Source organism: Myodes glareolus, chromosome X (assembly GCF_982192425.1).
Source record: "Myodes glareolus chromosome X, mMyoGla1.1, whole genome shotgun sequence".
In the NCBI taxonomy this organism is placed as follows: domain Eukaryota; kingdom Metazoa; phylum Chordata; class Mammalia; order Rodentia; family Cricetidae; genus Myodes; species Myodes glareolus.
The window spans coordinates 51708723-51735151 of record NC_142053.1 but is presented as its reverse complement, the minus strand read 5'-3'; the positions used below and the strand labels follow the sequence as shown (position 1 = coordinate 51735151).

General features: G+C 43.2%; 1 protein-coding gene and 1 pseudogene across 1 annotated transcript; both read left to right on the top strand.

Moving 5' to 3' along the window:
* Nucleotides 1–6062: 6062 nt before the first annotated feature.
* H2bw2 (H2B.W histone 2) lies at nucleotides 6063–6623 on the top strand. Its single transcript, XM_048458254.2, has one exon. It carries the CDS (start codon nucleotides 6063–6065, stop codon nucleotides 6621–6623), a length of 561 nt encoding a protein of 186 aa, XP_048314211.1.
* Nucleotides 6624–21821: 15198 nt separating this feature from the next.
* On the top strand, nucleotides 21822–22713 carry LOC148117302 (small ribosomal subunit protein uS5 pseudogene; annotated as a pseudogene).
* The last annotated feature ends 3716 nt before the right edge of the window (nucleotides 22714–26429 follow it).

The window sequence follows — 26429 nt, the reverse complement described above, 5'->3', positions numbered from 1 at the left end:
ACACTGCAGCAATAAACATGAATAGGCAAGTATCAGGCATATATCCAAGAGGGCATAGTTGGATCTGTGTGTGTGTGTGTGTGTGTGTGTGTGTGTGTGTGTGTGTGTGTTGTACATATGTATGTGATGAATCTCCATACTGATTTTCATAGCAGCAGCACCAGTTTATATTCCCACCAGAGCAGTAAACAAAGGTTCCTCTTTACCCACATTCTCATCAGTGTTTGAGTTAATTTTTTTCCTTGAAGATAGCCATTCTTATTTGGATGAGATAGAATCTCCGAGAGTTATAATTTGCATTTCCCCAATGGCAAATACATTAAATTTTTTCAAATATTTGTCATTTAGACTTTTATAACATAATTCTTTATTGATTCTTTGAGAATTTCACATCACGCACTCCAATCCTGCTCAACTTTCAGTCTCTCCATATCCTCCCCTTACCCCCGAAGTATACTCCCAAAGGAACCCCCCAAAATCAATTAAAAACAAAATAACAACAACAAAAACTTTCTCCTCTGTCTTTCCAACCCCTCTTCCTTCATCCTAGTGGCATTGTGAACTGTGGTGTCATGCAGCTCATGACTCTTTTGTCCATTCAGCTCCACCCACAAAATATGCATTGCAAGGAGTCATTGGTCTGGTTCTAGACCTCTGGCACACCATTGTCACTGGACCATCACCACAACTCCTCTCAGAATCCTGCCATTGCCCTAAGTCATGGAGATCCTGTGACCATTGTTCCGCAGGACAAGTCACTCCACACATTCCAGAAGGTCATGGGGGGGCGGGTAGATGTTAGAGTGGGACATCCAAGACCCAGGATGTGGGCCTTGGTGGTAGCTGAGCTGATCGTCTGGACCACTGGGACTCCCTTAGGCGAGGGACAGAGTCAGCTCTCCTAGGCCTGTTCCGTCAGGGCCATCTCTCCCATACCCATGGTGAGGGGTAGAGCCATCTCTCCCAAGGGCAGGGGGCAGCTCTACTATGGGAGGTGCCAACAGCTTTCCTGATGCAGTGTCCAGTGAGGGGCAGGGCCAGCTCAGCGCAGCCCTTGTACTTCAACATACACGGCTCCTATGCCCTGTGACAACATGGGCCATGAACATCATCACTGACCCCAGCTGCATGTTGGTGCCCGAGAGCCATATTGTCATCGGGGGGGGGCACACTGATCTGAGTGCCCTGTGTTGTCACCTGTGGAGGGCCAAAAATGTAAGCCTATTTCCACCTTGTCTGAGGGTCAGAGAGTTTGAGTTTGCTCAAAACTGTTGACGACAACCTAGGCTATACATCCTCACCTAGGGTGTGATTACTTGGGTTTTTGTTTTGTTTTTTGTTTTGTTTTGTTTTGTTTTGTTTTTGACATTAAGATGGCCCATACAGGTAGATCCACTCCACCCTGACCAATGGTCAGGAAATTCAAGCATACTTCTGCTTCTTTCGAAATAGGAGGTTTGACCTCAGGAGTGGCTGTCTTCAGAATACTTGGTCTAGGGTGGGTTCACTGCCTAAACAAAAGAATGCTAATGACTTGATGTCTCAAAGAACTGAAGCAAGTAACTGTCCTAATTGTCCCACCTTACCCTAATGACAACACGTAACTACAAGTGTGAGGACTGTCTGGTAACACAGGGGTAGGGCTGTCCTTCCTATATCTATCTGTCTTGCCTTTTAGAAACAGCTTCTACTGTCCTGGCCTCTACACCAGAGAACCGTACGTATGATGGCTGTGGGCTTATACTAGTGTAGGATTCTCCATCATCTTTCTGTCTTACCTTTAAGAAACAGCTTCTACCTTCTTTCCCTGCTACCAGAGAACAGCACATGTGAGGCCTGGGGGCTTATACTGGGGTAAGAATGGCCATCCTATGTCTGTCTTAACTTTTAGAAACAGCTGTTACTGTTCACTCCTGTGATGATTGACTTGCATGTGTGAGAAGTGTGGGTGTAAAGTGGGGTGTGGAACTGTTTGTCCTATATTCCTGTCACCTTATAAAAACTGCTTCCACGTTCAATTCCTCTGACAGAACCGCATGTGTGAGGCCTGTGGGCTTATCCTGGTATACTATTGTCCATTCGTCTATCTGTCCTTGTAAGCAGTGCCGCTCAGATGGAAAGGGATCTTGGCAGTTGGAAGGCAAGGAATACTGCGTGTTACAGCTCGAGTTGAACAGGCTCTGGCAGTCGGGAGCCAGGTAATAGCACAGATCACAGAAAGCATGGCAGCTTACAGCCCTGTTCTGGGCTTCCCTGATGTAACAGCTCTGCTCAGGAAGGAGAGGGCTTCTGCAGCTAAGTTGTTACAGTTCCTCCGGTGCCTGAAAGTGTAACTACTCGGCTCTGCTAGAGGAAGCTGTTAACAGTCCTGCTCTGCTCAGCTCCTCTGCTATGTTCTGCTCCTCCATCTCAGCTCTGGTGAAAGAAGGTCATCACTCAAACCTCATTCAAGAGGTTTATTGGGGGGAAGAATCCAGGAGAATTGCTGCCTGGAAGAAGGGCAGCAGCAGACTGAACAGGTGCAGGGCTGATATAGGGCTTGTTAGCGGTGGAGTTTTTCCAGGGAGAAGATTTTCAGGGAGGGACTTGATCAGATTTTAGTTCCTTGCACCCAGATTGGCTACATCTCTGCTCAGGGGTTGGTTGGTTTTATGCTCAGAGATTAGTTGGTTTTCTCCTTAGTTGCCTTAGTTAGTCAGGGACAGATTTGGCTCTGGTTTCAGGGCCAAAGTTTGTTTCCTTCACTGGCCTTTTATTTTATTTTATTTTATTTTATTTTATTTTATTTTATTTTATTTACCTTTTTGACCCTAGTTTGGGGGCCAGGGCACATTTCTTTCACTGGCTCTGATTCTAGGGTCAAAGTGTGTTTCTTTGGCACTGGTTTCAGAGTTAGGGTATATTTCTTTGGTTCTGGGTTCAGGGTTCAGGCATTTCTTTCACTGGTTTCGGTCTTAGAACCAGGTGTGTTTCTTTCACTGGCTCTGGCTTCAGAGCCAGGGTGGGTTTGTTTGGCTGGCTGGCCCTTTTGCCGTACAGGTAGAGTGTGTTTCTTTGACAGGCCCTTTTACCCTACAGTATTACCTTTTAGAAACAGCTTCTAACTTCATCTCATGCCACCAAAGAACTACATAACTATATAAAGACTGTTGGCTGATAGTGAGGTAGCACCATCCATCTGCTATCTGTCTTACCTTTTAGAAAAAGCTTCTACGTTCCTCGACTGTCACCAGAGAACTGCATGTGTGAGGACCATGGGCTTATACTGGGGTATAACTGTCCATCCTGTATTTGTCTCACCTTTAACAAATATCTCCTACCTTGTGCTCTTGCCACCCAGTAACTGTGTGTGTGAGGACTGTGGGCTTAGACTGGGCTAGGACTGTCCATCCTGTATCTCTCTTACCTTTTAGAAAAGCTTCTACCTTCCTCATCTATGACAAGAGAATTGCATGGATGAAGACTGTGGGCTTATACTGAGGGTAGGACTGTCCATCCTGTATCTGTCTTACCTTAAAGAAACAGCTCCCGTCTTCCACTCATCTAAGGAGAACTGCATGTGGGAGGAATTTGGGTATATAGTGGGGTAGGACTGTCCAATGTACATCTGTTTTAGCTTTTGGAAGCAGCTGGTATCTTCTTCTCCTGTGACTAGAGAACTGCGTGTGTGAGGAGTCATGGCTTATTCTGGGGTTGGACTGTCCATCCTGTATCTTTCTTGCCTGTTAGAAACAGTGTCCACCTTCCTCTCCTGCCACCAGAGGACTGCCCATGTGAGTGTATGCTTGCTTAACTTCTCTGCTTTCATGTCCTTTTGTCTTTCTTGTTTCAGGTGTCCCTTCACTTCCGTTGTAGAGTTTCAAAACTCTCTCTCTCTCTCTCTCTTTTCGAGACAGGGTTTCTCTGTAGCTTTGGAGCCTGTCCTGGAACTAGCTCTTGTAGACCAGGCTGGCCTTGAACTCTCAGAGATCCTCCTGCCTCTGCCTCCCGAGTGCTGGGATTAAAGGTGTGCGCTACCACTGCCCAACCTCTTCCTCTTTCTTTTGGTGGAGTGTGGCTCATTTTTTCTCAACCTATCCCTCTTCTTCACTTACTCACACAGAGATATCCCCTATTCAGTCGTTTTCCCCAGATGTCCTCCAAGCTGGACCTTAAAAAAAAAAACTATGAAAAGAGAGATGCAAAAGGAAATGCTGCCTCTTCTGATTAACTCTCAGTGTGGCAAAATAGCAGGAAAATTTCTCATCATAAACCATCATCACATATCTTTGGAATTCATATTAACACTACAAGAATTGTCCAGTTAAGAGGCTGGGGAGACACCTCAGTAGGTAAAGTGCTGTTTTTTTTCACAGTACATCTCTCTATGTCAACTTCAGAATGCCATAACACGTGCTAAAGGTTAAGAGTTATCCTCCTAACGTTGTATCCTTAACCAAAGTCTCATTTAAGAATGAAGTTACAGTAGACACATCTCTGGACTTCCAGGAAGTTCTTTCAAGGAAAGCTCCATTGCAACAGCTGCTGAGGAGCAGTCACACGCTATGAGTGCCTTCAGCTATGTATGACCTGAACTGCATAGAGCTGATGTCCCCAAGATCACACATTTCCAAATAGACCACCTCCACCACTGGTCCAGGTGAGTGTAGCAGTGCCGTTTGTTCTACATAAACAGACCATGTTAATTCCAGCATTGTTTGGGGGATCAAAGAATACTTTGTTTGAACTATATCAATGATACACAACTGCTTCTGCCAACACTGAACTCTTTCTGTCTCTTTGTCCTTTCCTTCGGCCTGTGTTCTGAATAAATTTCATACATACTAAATTCCAGATGGACGGCATCTTCCTCAGAACTCATGTTTGTTTGTATTTTAGTATTTTGGTACACACACACACACACACACATTTAGAAATATATATGTATTTAGAAATATATATATGTTTAATAATATATGTAATGTGTGTGGACATATATATCTATTTATACATGAATATGTAAATATATAAACACACTTTTACACACATATATACATATTTAGAAATATATAAGCATTTAGGAATATATAATATCTAGATATATGTGTCCATTTATATACATTAATATATATGAATATAGATATACATTTACACACATGTATTAAAAAATATATAAGCATTTATAAATACATATAATTACATGTATATACATACATAAATATATATGAATATATAGAAACACACATAAAGTACATTATGTCTCTTTCTGTGTGGAACAACAAAGAAGAACAGGTCGTGAATATGAGTGTGAAAGCATGAATTTGAGAGAGGGGAAGAGCCATGGGAGGAGTTGGAGAAAGAAATGGAAGGGGAAATGATATTATTTTAACTTCAAAAAATAAAATATATTTTATTATTTTTAAAAAGAGTGAGTAGGGCTGGAGAGATGGCTCAGTGGTTAAGAGCATTGCCTGCTCTTCCAAAGTTCCTGAGTTCAATTCCCGGCAACCACATGGTGGCTCACAACCATCTGTAATGAGGTCTGGTGCCCTCTTCTGGTCTGCAGACATACACACAGAATATTGTATACATAATAAATAAATAAATATTTTAAAATAAATAAATAAATAAATAAAAAGAGTGAGTCATGGCCCAAACCTGCTTAATATAAGAGACTTGAATTGCTGAACTCAGGCTCTTGAAAGGTGTCAGAACTGGTATGTGCTCTTTAAGGATTCTTTTCTTTCGGGTGTCTTTCAAAGCCATAATGGTGTGACACCAGTCCCCTGACATGATCCTATAATGCTACAATGTGCTCATGGGTGTCTTTCTCTCATAGAGAAATTAGAAGGGTCCAGGGTTCCAATTGCCAACCAGAAGATTAGCAAATCATTGAGTTCCTATTCTGATTGGGTAACATGTCACCAGGCTTAGGAACCATCCAATCACACTCAATATGTATAGTGGTTTTCTAACAGGTTTGTTGTCCAATCAGATGTCGAGTTGGTCTGTCACGCGTCGTAATGTCTCATGCATAGTATGTCACTAACCTCACAAACTGCCATCTTCTGACTTATCTGTTCATGGCGACTTCCTCGGTCTCTGTGACAGGTGCCTCAGATATGGACACTGTGCAGGAGTCAACCTCTGCGGAGGAGCCAACGGCTGTGGACGACCAAGCCTCTGATACATCTGAGGAAGCTGTCAAGGTCCGAAAGCCTAAAAAAGCTACCTCAAAGAAGGAGAAGCAGCAGCCGAAGAAGTCAAAGAAACCAGAGAAGCGCTGCCGCCGCTCTCTTCGGCTTCTCCAGCGCCAACGCATGAAGGAAAACGAGCTTAGAGTAGCCCGTCTCATCAGACGCCGTAGGAACAGCTTCGCCATCTACTTTCCCAAGGTGCTAAGACTTGTCCATGTGGATCTCACCCTGTCCCAGAGGTCTGTGAGCATCTTGGATTCGTTCGTAAAGGATATGTTTGAGAGAATCGCGATGGAAGCAAGCAACTTGGCCCGTCAGAATAAAAGCACGACTATCAACTCCAGAGAGATCCAGACTGCAGTACGCCTTCTACTCACGGGAGAGATGCGCGAGCGAGCAATAGCTGAAGGTACCATGGCCATGGTCCGGTACATCTCCACCAAGTGAATGGCTTCAACTTCTTCAAAACCCAAAGGCTCTTTTTAGAGCCACCCCTTCTCCTAAGAGAGCTGTAGCATCAGTTTGAGTTTGACCTCAGGAACCCCCCCCACTCCTTCTTTAAGCATCCCAAATTAACTTAATAAAATGTTGCTTGTTAGTATATATGTCGACTCATGATTTATTTGGGGTTACATCGGGAAAGTGGTAGTTTTTAAAATTAGGTTGTAGTTTGTCACTTTTTCATTTTATTGAAAATATAAAGCAGTTCATCCGGTAATTGATGGAAGCAGATGCAGAGATCCACAGACTAGAACTGGGCGGAGCTCCAGGAGTCCAGTTAAAGAGAGGGAGCAGGGGTTATATGAGCAAGGGAGTCAAAATCATGACAGAGAAACCCACAGAGACAGCTGAACGGAGCTCATGGGAGCTCACAGACTCTGGACTGCCAGCCAGGGGGCCAGCAAGGGACCTAGGTTCTCTGTTTCTGGGTGACAGTTGTGTAGCTTCATCTTTTGTGGGATCCCTGGCAGTGGGACCAGGGCTATGATGCATGTACTGGTTCTTTGGAGGCTATTCCCTATGGTGGGATGATTTGTCCAGCCTCGATACAAAGGGACAGAGCATGGTCCTGCCTCAACATGATATGCCTTGCTTTGTTGTCTCCCATGGGAGGCCTTACCCCATCTGAATGGAGATGGAGAAAGAGAGGATAAGGGTAGAAGGGAGGTAGGGGAGGGAACAGGAGGAGCAGAGGGAGGGTTAACTGTGGTCAGTGTGCAAAATAAATAAATACATAGGTACGTAGGTAGGTAGATAAGTAGGTAGATGATAGATAGAAAATATAAGATAGGACAGCCAGACACTTTTCTTTTTAAAAAATCTATCTATCATCTATTTATCATCTACCTACCTACCTGTTATTATTGTAATAAATCTGATTATAATAATAATCTGTAATAATCTGATTATGATTCCCCTCCCTCTACTCCCCCTCATTCTCCCCATATCCCCTTCCATCTGGATCAATAGAAAGCAGACTTCTGAGGTATTATAACATATAACATAATATTAATATAATAATATAATTATTATAATATATAATATACTATATAATATATATGCATTGTATATAATATATATACTATACTATATAACAACCTCGACCGAACAATGGATAAGGAAAATGTGGCACATTTACATAATGGAGTACTACACAGCAGAAAAAATAGCGACAGCTTGAATTTTGCAGGAAAATGGATGGAGCTAGAAAACATCATTGTGAGTGAGGTAACCCAGACACAGAAAGACAATTATCACATGTACTCACTCATAGGTGGTTTTTAAACATAAAGCAAAGAAAACCAGCCTACAAACCACTATCCCAGAAAACTTAGAAAGCAAGGAGGCCCCTAAGAGAGACATATATAGCTACATAGGAAGTAGAAGACAATATCTCCTGAGTAAATTGGGAGCATGGGGACCTTGGGATGAGGGTATATGTCGGCTTCTCTTTTCAGCTCTTGGGCCCCAACTGGTGCAGGCCCATACAGGCCTTATTCCTGCTGCCTCAGTCTCTGTGACTTCATATGTGTGCATATCATCTTAATTTAGAAGGCCTTGTTTTCTTGGTGTCCTCTACCTCCTCTGGATCATACAATTTCTTCTGTTCCTTCTTCGACCAGGACCAACTTCCCGGAGCCATGAGGGGAGTAATTTGATGGAGACATCTCATTTCTAGCAGATTGCTCCAAGGTCTCTCACTCTCCACATATGTCTGGCTGCGAGTCTCTGTATTTGCTCCTAGTTGCTGCAGGAGGAGGCTTCTTTGATTCCAGATGAGCCAGCAACTGATCTAGGAGAATAGAAGAATACCATTAGGCATCATTTTTTTTTATCACAGGTATTGTGGCACAGATGTGCAGGTTCATGTGGGTCCATGAAATGAAGACTTGGAAACACTTTGAGAACGAACTTAGCCTTAGGCAGCAGGGGTCCCCAGCCTCAGTGAACTGAAGCGTGTTCCTTATCCCTTCAGCATTTTTATGTTTCCCTATATGTACAGTTTAGCCAGAACATTTCCATAAGCTCAAAACAACCTGAATGAAGCTTCCAAATACACAATGCCAAGTGCAAATACCTGGATTCAGGAGGTACCATGGTTTTCTGGGTTTCCTTCCTTGTATCCATGGTAAACTCTCAGACAAGATTCACATAGGGCAACTAAAGGTCTCTGTAACACAAAGGGTGGATTAGGGCTGGGTGCGAACTCTGGAGCTAAAGTAAGCCAGGTATGGCCGAGCAGGTTTTATGGTTATTATGGGGGGGGGGTTGCTTCTTAATCTTCTGGTGCCAGGCTGGTAGAAAATTCTGCCACAGATTTCCCCCTCCTTTGTACAAAATTTAATTATTTCGAAGGTTATGCACCCTCAAAGTATATACAGTTTTTTTCTCTCTATCTGTCTTACAATCTTACATAAGTAGGTCAAAACACATTTTAAAACTAGTAAGCCTACTATTGTTAGGACAAGAACAGCACCTGCTACATTAGAAGTTCTGTTAAAGTGATTCATGGGGTTGAATGAAACTATGGTATCCGCAAGACTTTCCATACTATCCATTCCTGTCATATCAGGTAACTTTTTTTGTAAAAGTCTCCCTAATTTCTTTCTGCAAATCATAGAACATTTGAGAAGAATTAAGGAGATGCAACAAATGCATTTTAACCTTATCCCAATCACACTTGTTTTCCTTAAATCTCAAGGGTGTAATATAAGAAGAAACATTCTAATCACATTTTAATTTTATCTGCTCCTTCAAAATTTCCAACTAATCTCCTAACAATATAACAATTTGCCTTAACTCAGCTAATTCATTCACTATCTCATTATCAATTTTATTTTGTGCAGTCCAAAGTTCTGGTGAACGTTTGTGCCACTCTCTAACTTCAACAGTTTGGCTTTCTTCATGAAGCGCCAGTCTAGCTGTCGCTGCTGTAGCCGTCAATGCTACTATGATCCCCAAGATAACTACAGCAACCAGTCCAACCGTTCAGCATGTTCTTTTCAATAGCCTCTCAGTGAACTTGTGCACAAGATCATCCCAGGAGAGTCTTGCCATGGCCTCAACCACCTCACTGGTATCCAGATTGCCAGCCTTGCTCTTAGAATATATAAACTCTTAAAAGTCAAATTTAAAACATACTAGAGTTTGCTGGGTGGGTGCACATCTTTAATCCCAGCACCCGAGAGGCAGAGGCAGGCGGATCTCTGTGAGTTTGAGGCCGGCCTGGTCTACAAGAGTTAGTTCCAGGGCAGGCTCCAAAGCTGCAGAGAGATCCTGTCTCGAAAAAAAGAAAAAAAAGAAAAAAGAAAAATAAAAAACTATACTAGAGTTAACACAGGTATGAAGGGTAGAACGTTCACAAGTGATGCTGTAATTTTTAGGGTTCTATTTTAACAGGTCCTTTCAATATATATATATATATATATATATATATATATATATATATATATATATATATATATATATCAGAAAAGGATGGATGATTTAGTCTAATTCTTTTTTCTCTTATTTTCTCTGTTGATTTTATTTTATTTTTTTATTTTTTTGAAAGTAATTTTATTAAATTATAAAAGTTTCCATTTCCGCCCCTCCTCCCAACACCCTCCCACTTCCCCCACTCCCTCTCCTCCTCCCTCTCCATCCCTAAGAGCAGTCTGGGTTTCCTACCCTGTGGGAAGTTCAAGTTCCTCCCCCCTCCCTCCAGGTCCAGGAAGGTGAGTATCCAAACAGACTGGATCCCCAAAATCCAGTATATGCAGAGGAAACAAGTCCCAGTGTCACTGTCAATGGCTTTTCAGAAAGAGTCCGGGCCAGCCACATTCAGAGAATCCGGCCACATTCAGAGAATCTGGTTGGATCACGTCCTCGTTCAGTCCCAGTCCAACTGGCCTTGGTGAACTCTCATTAGATCAGTCCCCTTATATCAGTGGGTGATCGCATCCTTCACAGTCCTGATTTACTTTTTCATTTTCTTCCTTCTTCTGCTCCTCATTTGGACCTTGGGGGCTCAGTCCGGTGCTCCAATGTGGGTCTCCATCTGTATTGCCATCCATCAACAGATGAAGGTTCCCTCTGGTCTTGCCTTCTTTGTTCACGTTCTCTTTCCTTCTGCTTCTCGTTTGGACCTAGGGAGTTAAGTCCAGTGTTCCAATGTGGGTCTCTGTCTCTATCTCCATCCATCGCCAGATGAAGGATCTATGGTGATAAGCAAAATATTCATCAGTATGGTTATGGGCCAAGGTCGGTTCAGGCACCCTCTCCTCTGTCCAGAGAACAATCTGGGGATCTCTCCTTGGACCTGGGATCCCATATATAATCAAGTCTCCTGTAAACCCTAAAATGACTCCCTTAGTTGAAATATATTCTTCCCTGATCCCATATTCATCCTTCCTCCCTCCCCCCCATTCCGGTCCACCGAGCTTTCCCCATTCCTCCCCTACTCCCTTTTCTCTAACCCTCTCCCCTTCCAACAACCCTCCCACATCCCCATGCACCCGAAGTTACCTGGGACTCTTGTCTGTTTCCTATCTCCTGGTGGATAGCTAAATAATCTTCATCAGGTTCATCTTCTTATTTAGCTTCTCTAGGATCACGAATAATAGGCTCAAAGACCTTTAATTATGGTTAGAATCCATTTATGAGTGAATACATACCGTGTTCCTCTTTTTGGGTCTGGCTTACCTCACTCAGTAAAGCGTTTTCTATTTCCATCCATTTGCATGCAAAATTCAAGATGTCATTGTTTTTTACCGCTGAGTAAAACTCTAATGTGTATATGTTCCACACCTTTCTTAACCATTCTTCTATTGAGGGGCACCTAGGTTGTTTCCAGGTTCTGGCTATTACAAATAGTGCTGCTATGAACATAGTTGAACAAATGCTTTTGTAGTATGTTAGGGAATCTCTAGGGTATATTCCCAAGAGTGGAATTGCTGGGTCCTGAGGGAGGTTGACTCCCAGTTTCCTGAGAAACCGCCACACTGATTTCCACAGTGGCTGCACAAGTTTGCATTCCCACCAACAATGGATGAGTGTTCCCCTCATTCCACATCCTCTCCAGCATAGGCTATCATTGGTGTTTTTGAGTTTGGCTATTCTGACAGGTGTAAGATGATATCTCAAAGTTGTTTTGAGATTTAGTCTAATTCTTAATGTTTAATTTTCCTTCCCATGCCTTAAGAGAGTGGAAGGCACTTGTCAATCTCCACAAGTTAGTCTGAATTAAATTGCCATTCCAACTCCGTGCATTAAAATTATGCCATTTCCATCTTAGCTCTGAGTAAGAATATTCTTCTTGAAGTGAACCAGAAGGGCTCCAGTCTACGACGACTCCTTGGGAGATACTAATTAACACTCAAGGCTTCTCACTCTTACGTTATTGCTAATGCACCCAATCAGATTCCTTGTAGGCAACCCATATCTCACAGAGTGGCAGATTTATGGAATTAGTAGCATTAATCTCCTGTCCTTTTAAACCAGCTGCTTGAAACATATAAAACTTGTTAAGATAATCTCCGATAGTATTGACTGTTGATAGCCATAACTGAGAAGTTATTTTTAGGCATTGAGTTCCATTTCCCATGCAAATGGAAATTCCCTGTAGTCCCGCAGTGTAAGTATCAATCACTCTACCGTCCTCCATTGCCTGAGAAGGACCTCTGTTGTCATATGGACCAGGTAGCCATGAAGATTCATTAACCACTACAGGAATATCCATATCTCCCCAACTCACTGCTATGTTGATTGGAGAATTGGGGATAAAAGTCCAATATGTATAGTTTGTCCTTGTCACCTGTATAATTACCACAAATATCAAGGACCAGATTTGTAGCATTCAAGTTTCTGAGTCATTGGCCTCCTCTTTGTCACATAAATTCTTAAGCTGCCCCCAGGAGGGAGAATCCGCTGTCTGCTCCAAAGGTCTTTGGTTTCCCAGAGGCCTCTCAGCCACTGAAGCACCAGAGAGATTCCTCTTGCTCATGTGGGATTTTAGCAGTTTTGATGGAATCCATAATTTTTTATCTCCTGTGGAAGCAAGGCATAACTTCAACCCTAACTTAATGCTTTCTCTGGACTACTTTAATGTTAAATCATTTAAAATACATTATCTGGCTTGATTCAGCAGGTTTTTTCCCCATAATCCAATGGCTTTCAGCAACTGTTATCCCTGTTTCATTAACATTCACAAATTTTAAAATTAGAAGTTAGCAAAACATTATCTATTCCACCTCTTTGGTCTTACACAATTATACACAGCACTCTTTTCACTAACGAAATTATTCACGATTTTTGGATTACATGGTTAGCCCTCTATATGCAGAGATAAAGAAGAATTACACATTAGGTCATCTGAATGTGCTGTGATTATTTGTGTAAGATATCACAAACCATAAAGTCTAGTCACACCCTAGAGGGAGTGATGTTTGAAGAAGGACATCTCTTAGGACTTGAGGACTTGCAGATCACAATAGTTGATAGAGAAGTGGGAATACTTTACTTTTGATATCTTGTTCAAGACTTTTTCTCTATCACTTCGAGTGCCTTTGTTTCCTTGAGGCGAATGTTGAAATGGAGTTTCATCCCTGGAGAAAGGTGTGCCTATTTGGATTCTATGACAGATATGAGCCAGCGAGACTGAAATCTACTATAGCAAGATTAATAAAGGGCACAGGTTTTGGGTTAGATACAGTGTGGGCTTCCCAGCTGTGCCTCTTACTGAATTTACGACACTGGGTAAATTACTAGATTATGTTTAAGCCTTAGCATTCTCCTCTGGAGCAAAGGGCCTACCACTCTTTGTGAGGTATGGGCAGGAAACATATTCTGCAACCAGTAGTGAATAAGGAGCATCTGGACTCTCAGTACTGGAAGTCACGTCCCTGGTGAAGAGAAACAGTGGCTGGAGGCTCTGTTCCAAACAGCCATGTGGATGGATGCACTTTTGACTGCCTGGTCCCCATCTGTTTGCTTAGGACTGACAGTTGAGATAAGGGAGGATGATGACCTGTTCTCTCCTGAGCCTCACTTTAGGGCTTTATGCATAGATAAACCCGCTCTGAACAATGATGGGGAGTTGTTAGGGAGTATTTGGAAAGTGCTTTGTTGCCTCGCTAGCTGTGAGCGTTGCTGACTTGGGGATTTGTGGAAAGTAAGCCCGACCTTGTCACCATCATGAAACCTCTTCTGCCTCCACTGTCTTCCTATATAAAACTGTTTCTCATTCAAGTTTTGGCTCAAACCCTATGTCCTTAGTAAAGTATTCTGGCCATTCCAGAAAACCGGGGCATCCTGTGAATTCTTCCCCTACAGAAAGGCTGTCTTGAGTATTTCATGAAAGAACAGAGGCAGTGTGCAATGTGCAGCGTCTCCTCTTCCTACTCTTTGGGCCCCCAAGATGGGTGCTTCCTGGTCTTGATGAAATATTGTCTGCCGTAAAGAGTCACTCAGAATGACCCACTATTCGGACTAGTTCTCCATTCAGCTGCAATGTAGCAAGGGGTAAGGGCCACAGGTTGCCTTTCTTCATATTCTAAGACTAAGTACTACAGTAAATTGTAGGAAGATCTTTTTGTTGGACACTTTATACTATACGGCTGGCACTCTGATTGAGACGTTATGTATACAGTGTCTTCACCGGTGAGGGAGCAAAGGAGGCAGGAGAGAGAAAGAACTGGGTCTAAACACAGTCAAGCAGAAGCCTCTTCAGATTCCAAGAAGAGCCCTGGAGGTAAAATGATCCATTATAGAAGTACTGACTTCCCTTGGGAGGAAATGTCATTATCTTTATACTGGGGGTGGGGTGGGGGGCTAAAACAAAATGTCAAAAAATTTGGAACAAAATTCCTCACTTTCTCACAGTCAGATCCTAGGTGCCTAAAGCCTGACCCAGTGATGTGTGATGTCTTACACAAATAATCACAGCCTAAATTCTAATAACCTTCTCCAATAGCCAGGGAAGGATTAATCTAATAGTGCAATAAAATTTACTGTATAACAAGAGAGTGAGCTTTAGGCTTATCTACTCAAATTAAACTATGCAAACGGCCCAGAAGAGAAGGTCAGGCAGCTTCTTTAAAAAAAAAAAAAGAAGTTAAATTTATTCTTTGTGGAGTTCAGGCATGAATAAAATATAATTTGAACACACCTGCCTCCCACTCCCTGCTGCAAGTCTTAGCAGATACCAACCTTACTGCATCCTCCTCCCTATTGTCTGTGCTCTTTTTTATAACTCACGGAGTCAAATTAGTACTGCCCTTCTGCACACAGTTGTGGCGCCATCCCCTGGTGTATGAACAATGTACCAGGGCCGCATTTCGAAAGCAAAGTGTCTGTTCCTCTGCCAGTAGTCACCAACTGCCAATAGATTCTCAGCTGGGGGTGGGGCCTCCTGCGCCCCTCCTCCAACTCAGACTGGAACGGACTAACATGTTCTTGTGCATGTTTCTAACTTTCCTCAACTGCTATCAAAGGACTCTATTTCCCCTCAACAGTGTCGCTCTTTCATTCATTCATTTTCTCCCTCTCAGAATTTGCCCACTGTGTTCGTATGTACAGTGCCTATTCCGTATTAAAACTTTTTCATTAGCTGTAGTCTGGTAAACTCTTTTACTTTCACATCTTGAATTGTTCTTCCTGACACAATATTTTAGTGGCTCAGCCAGGGAGCTCTCTCCTTTTCTACTTTGGACTCTCCTCACCGTAGTGTTTTTATGGCAGTTAGTTAAAAATCTCATAGGTAAGTAAACATCTCTGGCTGGTACCACTTTCCAGTGAGATAGAAAAGCCTATGGGCTGAGACTCAGAACTTCTTGGCCACTATCTGAGGTGCGATTCCCCTCTGGATGTTGTGGATACCATTGGTTAATAAAGAAAACTGTCTTGAGCCTGCTCAGGGAATAGAGGTAGGTGGAGAAAACTAAACTGAATTCTGGGAGAACAAAGAAGGAGTTGAGGAGAAGCCTTGTAGCCCCACCGGAGCTGGACAGAACTTTACCCAGTACGCCACTGCCACGTGGCGATCCACAGACCAATAGAAATGGGTTAAATTCAGATGTAAGAGTTAGCCAATAAGAAGCTAGAGGTAATAGGCCAAGCAGTGATTTAAATAATATAGTGATTATTAATAAATATAGTGATTTAAATAATATAGTTCAGGTCTGAGCAGCCGGGAACAAACTAGCAGCCTCTTACAACTATCACCATAGGGTTACCAGCTACGGAGCTCATTTCCACTCCTCCCACAATAGTAAGTGGCTAATTTATTCTCTTTGGGAGCCAGTCTTAAAGCATGTGGCACAGGGACACAGATAGCTTGACCAAGGCAAATGATCTTCATACTAGACATGGAATACCTTCCTATGAGTCAGGACAGGGATACTCCTAAAACAATATAGGCTGTTACAATTGATCTTGGTTGCCCACCATAACTAGATACAAGATCTTATTCCTGAAAACATCACTCAGTTTGGGTACAGGGCTTATAGAAATTAACTTCAGCACACCAGAAAAACATCTTCCTGCTAGCTAGCTTACATGGTACCAGAAAGTACTATATAGGCTGCTGGGTGACAAAAATCTCTAATGGACTTATCCAGTGCCAGACCTTGCAAGTTGTAATACTGACCATCTGGCAAGATGTGCCCACTGGTGCAGTATTGGCATGATGGTAATCTGAGTAACCAGCTACTTTCTAAGAGGATATGGGGCCTGTTGCACAGGAAGAATTTCGTGCTGGTGCTGTAAATGATCAAAATCTCATGACTATGGAACATAGAGACCTTAAGGGGAAACTTGTTATTTTGCTAAAAGGTCATGCTCTCAAAATGTATTCTATTTACTTAATTTTTGTGTATAAATGTTTTGCCTGCATGTAGTATGTGTACCATATGTGTGGTGTCCTTGGAAGTCAGAATATGGCATCAGATCCCCTGAAACTGGAGTTATAGATTGTTGTGAGTTAACAAGTAGGTGCTGGGAACCGAACCCAGGTCCTTGTTGAAAAACGCAACAATTGCTCTTAACAGCTGATCTGTCTGTCTGTACTCTGCTTAAAATGTCCTATCAATACTTAGGTTTACAACCCTAAATATGTGCTGCTCTCAATTTAGGTCAGAGCGGCGTCTTTTTGTAGCGGGTAGTGGGTAATACAGAGACACATAACTGGGAAAATGGGTTACACGAGAGTAACTGAGTGCTCCACTGTGGCTGAGTCATCGGTGCCAACCTCCTATTAGCCAAGGCTCAGGAAACTCCATGGAAGACGACCTGGAATGATTGTGAGAGCCAATGGGTGAGGAGGAGAGCTGCTAAACACTGACTTCTGCACACAACACGGCCATTGCACACATCAACTCACAGCAGCTGTGGTTACCAGTAGGAAGACCCACACAAGGACAAGTCAGTCAACATCTTAGCTTAAATAAGGGAGGGGGCCTCTGAGCTTCCTGTCAGAGAAGCTGTTTGCAGTTGATGGCTTCTAAGGGAGGGGAAGTCACTTTGGTGATGTTGCTGTTGACAGAGTGTTCGTTCATGCCCTAGTGGGTGCCCCCAAACTTATGTGCATGCTAATTAGACTCAGGGGTTATTAATCATATAAAAAGAGGACATGAGGTTGGGAGTGAGGTGGGGTGCTGGGCAGCAGGAAGTAGTTGGAAGTAGTGGTGGATGGATATGATCAATATACGTGTATAAATGTATGGAACTTTCAGAGAATAAAAATGTTATTGAAATGGGAGTTTAAAGGCCCTGGTAAGGTATTTCAAATGACTGAAGCTTGAATGGCACCTTTGTAAAACTGCTAATTCATCAAGTCATCATCTGAACCAATAAAAATAAGAATCATGGTGGGGGACTGGTAGGACTTTACTTTGTAACGCTATTGTATTTGCTTGTATTTTCCTATTGTGTGTCAGTTTGCTTCCTATTGCTGTAAGAAACACCATGAACAAAAGCATCGAGGAGGAGAGTGTTCGTGTAACTACAGAGGTTAAATGCCCAGCACAAAGGGACGTAAGGTCAGAATTTCAAGGTAAGGAACCTGGTGACAGAAACCAAAGCAGAGACCATGGAGAAATGCTGCTTACTAGCTTGATCTCCATAGCTTCTCAGTCTCCTTTCTTATGCCAACTTCCAGACAGATTTCTAAGGTTGTTTCACTCGTTTATAGTTCAACAGTGTATAAGGGTTCCCCTTTCCCAGCATCCACACCATCACTTATGGTTATTTGTGCATCCCTGAAGAAAACTGACTCTTTGTCTCCCAGCAACCATCAACTGCCAATTTGATAATTTTAAAGTGTTTGTTAGCCATTTGTATTTCCTTTTTTTTCAGAATTTCTATTTATTTGTTTGTTTGCTTATTTTGCATTCTAACCGCAGTTTCTTCTCTCCTCTCCTCTCAGTTCTTCCCCCACCTCCCCTCTGCCTCTCCGTACACTCCTCCCCTGCTTCTATTCAGAAAAAAGCTGTTCTCCCATGAATATCAATAAAACATGGTATATCAAATTGCAGTTAAGTCTAAGCACCTCCCCTTGTCTTAAAGATGGACAAGGCAACCCAGTATGAGGAATAGGGTCTCAGGAGTCAATAGAAGAATCAGAGACAGTCCCTGCTCCCACTGTTAGGAGTCCTACAAGAAGACCAAGCTACACAATGGTAGCATATATGCAGAGGGCAAAGGTCAGTCCTATGAAGGCTCCCTGATTGTCGGTTGAGTCTCTATGAACCCCTAGGAGCCTGGGTTAGTTGAGTCTGTAAGGTTTTATGTGATGTCCTTGACTCCTCTGTCTCCTACCATTCTTCCCCCTCTCTTCCACAGGATTCTCTAATGTTTAACTGTTTCCATCAGTTGCTGGATAATGATGCCTTTTTGATGACAGTTGGGTTAGGTACCAATCTATGAGTATAGCATAATATTTTTAGGCATTGTTACAGTGACATTTTTTTCTCCAGCCAGGTTTGGTTCTTTCCTAAGTCTCCAGGCCATCCAGTCTCTGGGTCCTGATGTTCCAGGCAGTGTCAGGTGTGGGCTCCATCTTGTGGCATGGGTCTCAGGTTGGACCAGTCATTGGTTGTCCACTCCCACAATCTCAAGGCTACCCTTCCACCAGTACATCCCATAGACAAGTCAAAGGTTATATGGCTGGTTTGGTGCCCCAGTCTCTCCACTGGTAGTCTTGCCTGCTCACAGGAGGTGGCCAGTTTAGGCTATGTATCCACTACTGCTAGGACTCTTAGCGGGGTCATCCTTGTACCAGGTTGAGAAGTTTTTAATTCTATTCCATAGCTGACTTTTAATTGGATTGTTTGTTTGTGGGGCTTTTCAAGTTTCATTTTATAAAAGTTGTTTGTAAGAGTTATTCTAAACACCAGTCCTCTGTCAGATGTACAGCTAGCAAAGATTTCCTCCTCCTCTACAGGATTCTCTAGATTGACAATTTCCTTAGCCACACAGAAGCCTCTTCATGAGATTCATTTGTCAATTATTGGTCTCCACGTGCTATTAGAGCCCCTTTCAGAGCTTGCCTGTCCACCAACATTATGAATCCAGTTCCATACAGTACCCTACACCACTGCAGCTCTCAGGACAAATTGCTTGACATCAGTCCCCTGCCAACAACTCTGCCATGATGGAGAATTTTAATGAGTGCAGTAACATAAACGAATTATGAGGCAGAGACAAGATCCACATCAGTAAACATCAGCACGATGATGGTAAAATGTTTATAGGATGCTTCCGCTGAGACACAAGCAAGAAAGCTCTGGCCAAACATTCATCTCCATTTGGGAACATTGTAGACTACACAAATTTAAAAAGAACCAGTTACTGGAAGATCAAGAGGATATCAATCTGTGATTTTCAAAAATGCATGTCAGCCATCATCAAAATGATTGAAGTATTTTCTCATGAATTCTTACCAAGCTGTATTAAATTGTGTGGTATGAGTTCTTATGAAAACTTATACTATCAAGTCCCACTTTTAGTGTAATTAGTATATCAGCCGAGTAGTTTAAACATTTGCTTATTCAGACATAAGACAGGAGCAGTGAAAAAAAACAATGCTTAAGTCTTTGATTTGATAATGTTATTGTTACAGATATATTTAACTTTAAAATTATTTCCTCAGTGCTGAGTGAGACCTTTATTCTCTTTAAGATTTGTGTGTGATTTTTTGAAGAATTTAAGAATGAATGAGGATTTTAATCTATTATTTCTAGTGAGAGTTCACTACCACTAGATTTGAGAATACGTTTTAGAATCTAAATGTTAAGAATATAATGTTAATCATGATAAAATCTAGTTAGATATATTTAGCTTTGACTGACCTAGAGCTCACTAGGTAGACCAGGCTGCCCATGAACTCACAGAGATCCTACTACCTCTGCCTCTTGAGTTGTGAGGTTAAAGGTGTGTGTCACCAAGCCTGGATAAAAGCTAATGATATTTTATAGTGTTGAAATAGTCCTATTTCTCTTTATGTTCTGTGTTTGGCAACTGGCTTTGCCATATCTCCTTTCACCATTCCGTGGTGGTTTTATATAGAGCTGAATGCTTTGGCTTAAGTCTTATTGTTTCTAAGATGGAAGTGGGGATCTTCAGGGCTCAGTTTTACCCACAGAATACCTGGTAAGCAGCACCAACTTGATTAGTGCAGAAGCCATGTGGAGATTAGCACGGTCCATGATATAGTGGGCTTTTTGGTCTCATAAACCCAGGGATTATCTTTAGCCTAGCACAACCGAAGTCCTTTATACCCAAGCCTTTCTGAAAAGAAGGCAGCACTCTCAAAGTCTTACTGAAGTCCTGAAAGGGGGAAATGGGCACGTGCTCATAGCTAAAGAACATTTTAACGGGCACCTACTAATGAAGGCTGGGTGCCCACCTCAACAGTTGCTCATACCTGCTTCCCACATTTCTCCACCTAAGCTACCCCTGCCCTTCCTCCCACAGCAGTGACTCTCAACCTTCCTAATGCTGCAACCCTGTAATACGGTTCTTCATGCTGCGGTGACCCTCTACCATAAAATCATTTCCTTGCTACTTCATAACTGCAATTTTGCTACTGTTTAGAATCTTAATGTAAATATCTGATATGCAGGATGTCTGACATGTGATCCCCATGGGGTCACAACCGACATGTTGAGAGCTATTGGCCCAAAGCTTGCTGCAGTCTCACAGATACTGTGACCTCAGCACTCCCCTAGATCATTTGTCTCCAACGGTTTGGCTTCTTTGGATAGTGAGCATGGCTTCTTAGAATCTTCTTTCAGTCTTCACTATCTGTCAGCTACCTCACTGACAACCCGGGCTCCTTCCAGCTGCTTGTCCTAGAATTTATACCGGAATGTGTCCATGTCAGGAATTCTCAGATTAACAAAAATGAAGATATAATAGCTGGCTGAAGATACGATGACTCCAACCTTAACAACATGCCCCATCTTCAGTTACCATTTCACGCCTCTGCCTAGTGTTCATACACTGTGTTTCTCACCCCATTATCCCACAGGACCAATATAAGCATTTTAAAAATCACTAAGCATTAATGCTTTCCCATGGTTTGCTTTTCAGTGAACCACACCAATAGATTACAACTGCTCACTGACCAAATAATCACTGAAGCAAATAATCACACTTACTCAGATTCACATCCATCCTTCAACTCTATTACTTTTTTTCACTCTCGTTCAGTCTTATCTCTATCAGTCCCATTAGGCTTCAATCCATGTACCCACTGTGGGGTATATTAATGAATGTTCCTATTTCTATCCGGAATTTACAAGGGCAAAGCACCTATATCACCATCAGATTAATCTAATAAATGTGATGGTCATTTTCAATTGTCAACTTGCTTGGCTTAAAAGAAATTCTCAAACATGTACAGAAGACTCAAAGAACTAGTAATACTTAAAGATTTATTCATATTGTACTAGAACAAAAACAACATGAATATTGGCATTTAAATGAGGAGAAGAGTAAAACCAAGAAACCTTAGCTTCCTTAGTTACTTGCCCTTCTCATAACTTCACACAAAGGGCAAGATATGCATTTTCTGCTCAGCTCTGGATTCAAATTTTAAATTACTGAAGTTAAAAATCATCAACTTATAAAACAAAACACAGCTTCTTCTTCTTCTGGAAAACACCAATGGCGGATGACGCCGGTGCAGCAGGAGGGCCCGGAGGACCCGGGGGCCCAGGATTAGGAGGCCGTGGCGGCTTCTGCGGAGGATTCAGGGAGTGGTCTGAGGGGCCGAGGCCGTGGCCATGGCCATGGCCGAGGCCGCGGGGCTCGCGGGGGTAAAGCTGAAGACAAGGAGTGGATTCCCGTCACCAAGCTGGGCCGCCTGGTTAAGGACATGAAAATCAAGTCCCTAGAGGAGATCTACCTGTTCTCCCTGCCCATTAAGAAGTCCGAGATCATTGACTTTTTCCTGGGAGCATCCCTAAAGGATGAGGTTCTGAAGATCATGCCCGTGCAGAAGCAGACTAGGGCAGGCCAGCGGACCAGGTTCAAGGCTTTCGTCGCTATTGGGGACTACAATGGTCACGTAGGTCTCGGTGTTAAGTGCTCCAAGGAGGTAGCCACTGCCATCTGAGGGGCCATCATCTTGGCCAAGCTTTCCATTGTCCCTGTGCGGAGAGGCTACTGGGGGAACAAGATTGGCAAGCCCCACACTGTGCCTTTCAAAGTGGCAGGCCGCTGTGGTTCTGTGCTGGTGCGTCTCATTCCTGCCCCCAGAGGCACTGGCATAGTCTCCGCTCCTGTGCCCAAGAAGCTACTGATGATGGCTGGCATTGATGACTGCTACACATCAGCCAGGGGCTGCACTGCCACCCTGGGCAACTTTGCCAAGGCCACCTTTGATGCCATCTCTAAGACCTACAGCTACCTGACCCCCGACCTCTGGAAAGAGACTGTGTTCACCAAGTCTCCTTATCAGGAATTCACTGACCACCTAGTGAAAACCCACACCAGAGTCTCTGTTCAGAGGACTCAGGCTCCAACTGTGGCCACCACATAAGGGTTTTTATACAAGAAAAATAAAAGTGAATCAAGTCTGTTAAAAAAAAAAAAACACAGGCAAAGATTCACACACTGTATCTCACCAACCTCTAGGCTGAAACTCCCAGAAAGCCACAAGGATGACCCCAGCTAAGATTCCTAGCAATAGTGGAGAGGGTGCCTGAACGGCCCTTGCTCTTTAATCAGATTGATGACTACCTTAATTGTCATCATAGAATCTTCATCCAGTAACTGATGGAAGCAGATGCAGAAATGCACAGCTAAGCACTGGGCCGAGCTCCCAGGGTCCAATTGAAGAGAAGAAAGAGTGATAATATAAGAAAATGAGTCAAGACCATGATGGGGATACCTACAGAGACAGCTGACACAAGCTAATGGAAGCTCATGGACTCTGGACCAACAGTTTGGGAGCCTGCATGGGATCGACCTAGGTCCTATGCATGTGGATAACAGTTGTGTAGCTTTATCTGTTTGTGGAGCTTTTAGCAGTGGGATCAGGACCTGTCCCTGGCTTGAACTGGCTTTTGGGAACCTATTTCCCCATGCTAAGCTGCCTTGCCCAGACTTGATGCAGGGGAAGGAGCTCAGTCCTACTTCAACTTGATGTGCCATGCTTTGTTTAAGCCCATGGGAAGCCTGCCTCTTTCTGAATGGAGAAGGAGGTTGAATGGAAGGGGAGAGGGAGGGAGGCAAATGGGAAGGGGGGACTGGGAGGAGAAGAGGAAGGGGAAATGGTGGCTGGTATGTAAAATAAATGGAAAAAAGGTTAATTAGCCAAGTAATGGTGGCTCACGCCTTTAATCCCAGCACTTGGGAGGCAGAGGCAGGTGGATCTCTGTGAGTTCTAGGCCAGCCTGATCTACAGAGCTACTTCCAGGACAGTTAGGACTGTTACACAGAGAAACCCTATCTTAAAAAACCAAAAAAAAGTTAATTAAATAAAAAAATTAAAAATGAGTTAAATAATTTCTTAAAGAGGAAAGAATCAGGGTGCAGTCACACTCAAATCAAAGCAAAACCAAACTCCAAAAGTATAACTAACTCAATTCATTCACGATCTTCTGGGCTCCTCTAAGGGGCTTGGGTCACTTCTCTGGCTCTGCCCTCTGCTGCACAGACAGCTTGTCTTCTAGGCTCCAGCTGGCTCCGTTCTGCTGTTGCTGCTCTTCTTAGTGGTCATCCCATGGTACTGGAATCTCCAAAATGCTGGGGTCCCTTTCTGCAACTGGCCTGCACTTTCACTAACAGCCTCTCATCATGGAGTCAAACCTCCACTTCTCTGCATGACCCTTTCAAATCCTGGACCTTCAACTGCCATTGAGGCTGAACCTTCCCCAGTGGCCTCTCCTGGCCTCCCATAGTACCAAGCCACACACGCTTTTCATGAGCCCTTCATGCCTTCAAAACCAGTACCACCTGGGTGACTCTTGCACTACCAAGCTTGGTTGCCAACAGCAAGCTTGGCTACCTCTGGAACACGGCTTCTGTGTGCTGACTCTCAGGAAACACTTCCCAGAAGATTTCTCCTTAGTGATGCTGGTCTTTTCTTAATTACCACTAAATTCTCAGCTCCAGCTAACCAGCATCAATTGTCCCAGTAGAACAAAGGCTTCACTTTAATTGTTCTAGTCTCTTATTAATCACAGCAGCTTCTTTTGCTCTGGCTGACCAAACACCATAGATTCTTCATACACATGTCCTGGCAGAGTCTTTGCTTCCCTCTGAAACTCGTAAGCCAGGACCCCATCGTCTCCAGTGCTTTCAACATTCTTATCTTCCAAATTCCTATAGAATAGCCCACTGACATCTCGATACATTGTCCTTCCACCATTCTCTCCCCAAACACAATCAGGTCTGTCACAGCAATACGCTACTATCCTGGTACCAACTTGTCGTACTTCCAATGATGGATGAGTCCCATTCTTGGTTGTCCAATGTAGAGTTGTCAGCCTTGAGATCATATACACACAAACAGCAAAAGTGGACTCAATTCATGCACATACATACATGCATGCATACATACATACATACATATATAACAATAATAAAAAAGAGTCTATCAACTTGAGGCTCTGGGGTGGAGCATGGGAAAGGTTCAAGGCAGAGTAGCTGGGAGGAGCTAAAGGGAATAAAAAGGGGAAAAGTGATATGGTTCTTCTTCAATAAAAGACATATTTCAAAAAAGAGAATAGCATGTTTTCACAAATAAGTCCATGATATTTATAGTCTTCTGGGGAAGGCTGACGCCTCCATGAACTTTCCTTAGTACCTTTAGGAAATATGTAACAAAACTCTCTTTGTCTGGGGGCAGCAGTGAAGGCAGTGGTAGCAGAAGTGCCTTGTCTTCTAGTTGAGGTTTTCCAGCTAATCTTCTCAGGCTCTTGGGAAATAAGGACCTCTTCAGAAGATGCATCAAAGACTGGGTCAGCCGTCAGTCACGGCAATGCTAGTGGCTGTGAAGAACACGTCATAGTGACTGCTGAAGCATGGGACCCATCACTATTTGTGGCATTCCCCCATGTCAGGAGCCTAGTTAACATCTGACTGGATGCTATCTTGCAACAAGCTTGCCAGTAAGCTACCTAGGAGGTGCTTAAAGTGATTGATTGGTCCGTCAGCTCAGGAACAGCGCGGTTAGTCATGATAGAATCTCTTGAGGCATAGAACCATCCTGTTACCTTGAACGAAGGAAGGAAGTTTGGGGGGCTCAGTTGTTAAGAGCACTTGTGGCATAATCATGAGGATCAGAGCTGGGATTCCTAACTGGCCAGGAATCCTGCAAATCTCTGTAACTCTAGCTTAAAGGAATCCATTGCCCTCTTCTGGTCTCTGCATGTGCACACAGGAATGTACACTCCTATGCACATGAGTGTGTTTCTTCATACAGATACATACACACAAGCATAAAAAAAAATAAATCCTTAAAATCAAATAAAAGAAGTTGTGAAGATACCACAGGGAGCAAAAGAGTCTCTGGACAACATCAGCTCATGGATGGCATGCTCTGAGCTTTTGGGGAAAAAATAACCCTTACGGATAGTTCATAAGGTGTACATACCTCACCCACGATTCCTGGAAAAAATGTGACTGCAACATTCCAAATCCATAATCTCAGTGGCATATTTGGCCTGTTTATCTTTCTTTTCTATTATTTTTTTATTAATTTATAAAAGTTTCCACTTCCGCCCCTCCTCCCAACACCCTCCCATTCCCCCCACTCCCTCTCCTCCTCCCTCTCCAGTCCTAAGAGCAGTCAGGTTTTCCTGCCCTGTGGGAAGTCCAAGTTCCTCCCCTCTCCCTCCAGGTCCAGGAAGGTGAGTATCCAAACTGACTAGGATCCCAAAAATCCAGAGCATGCAGAGGAAACAAGTCCCAGTGCCATTATCAATGACTTCTCAGACAGTTCCCATGCCAGCCACATTCAGAGAATCCGGTTTGATCACGTGCTCGTTCAGTCCCAGTCCAACTGGCCTTGGTGAACTCTCATTAGATCAGTCCCCTTGTATCAGTGGGTGATCGCACCCCTCACAATCCTGATTTCCTTTTTCATATTCTCCCTCCTTCTGCTCCTCATTTGGACCTTGGGGGCTCAGTCCAGTGCTCCAGTGTGGGTCTCTGTCTCTATCTCCATCTATCGTCAGATGAAGGTTCCCTCTGATCTTGCCTTCCTTGCTCACGTTCTCCCTCCTTCTGCTTCTCATTTGGACCTAGGGAGTTAAGTCCAGTGTT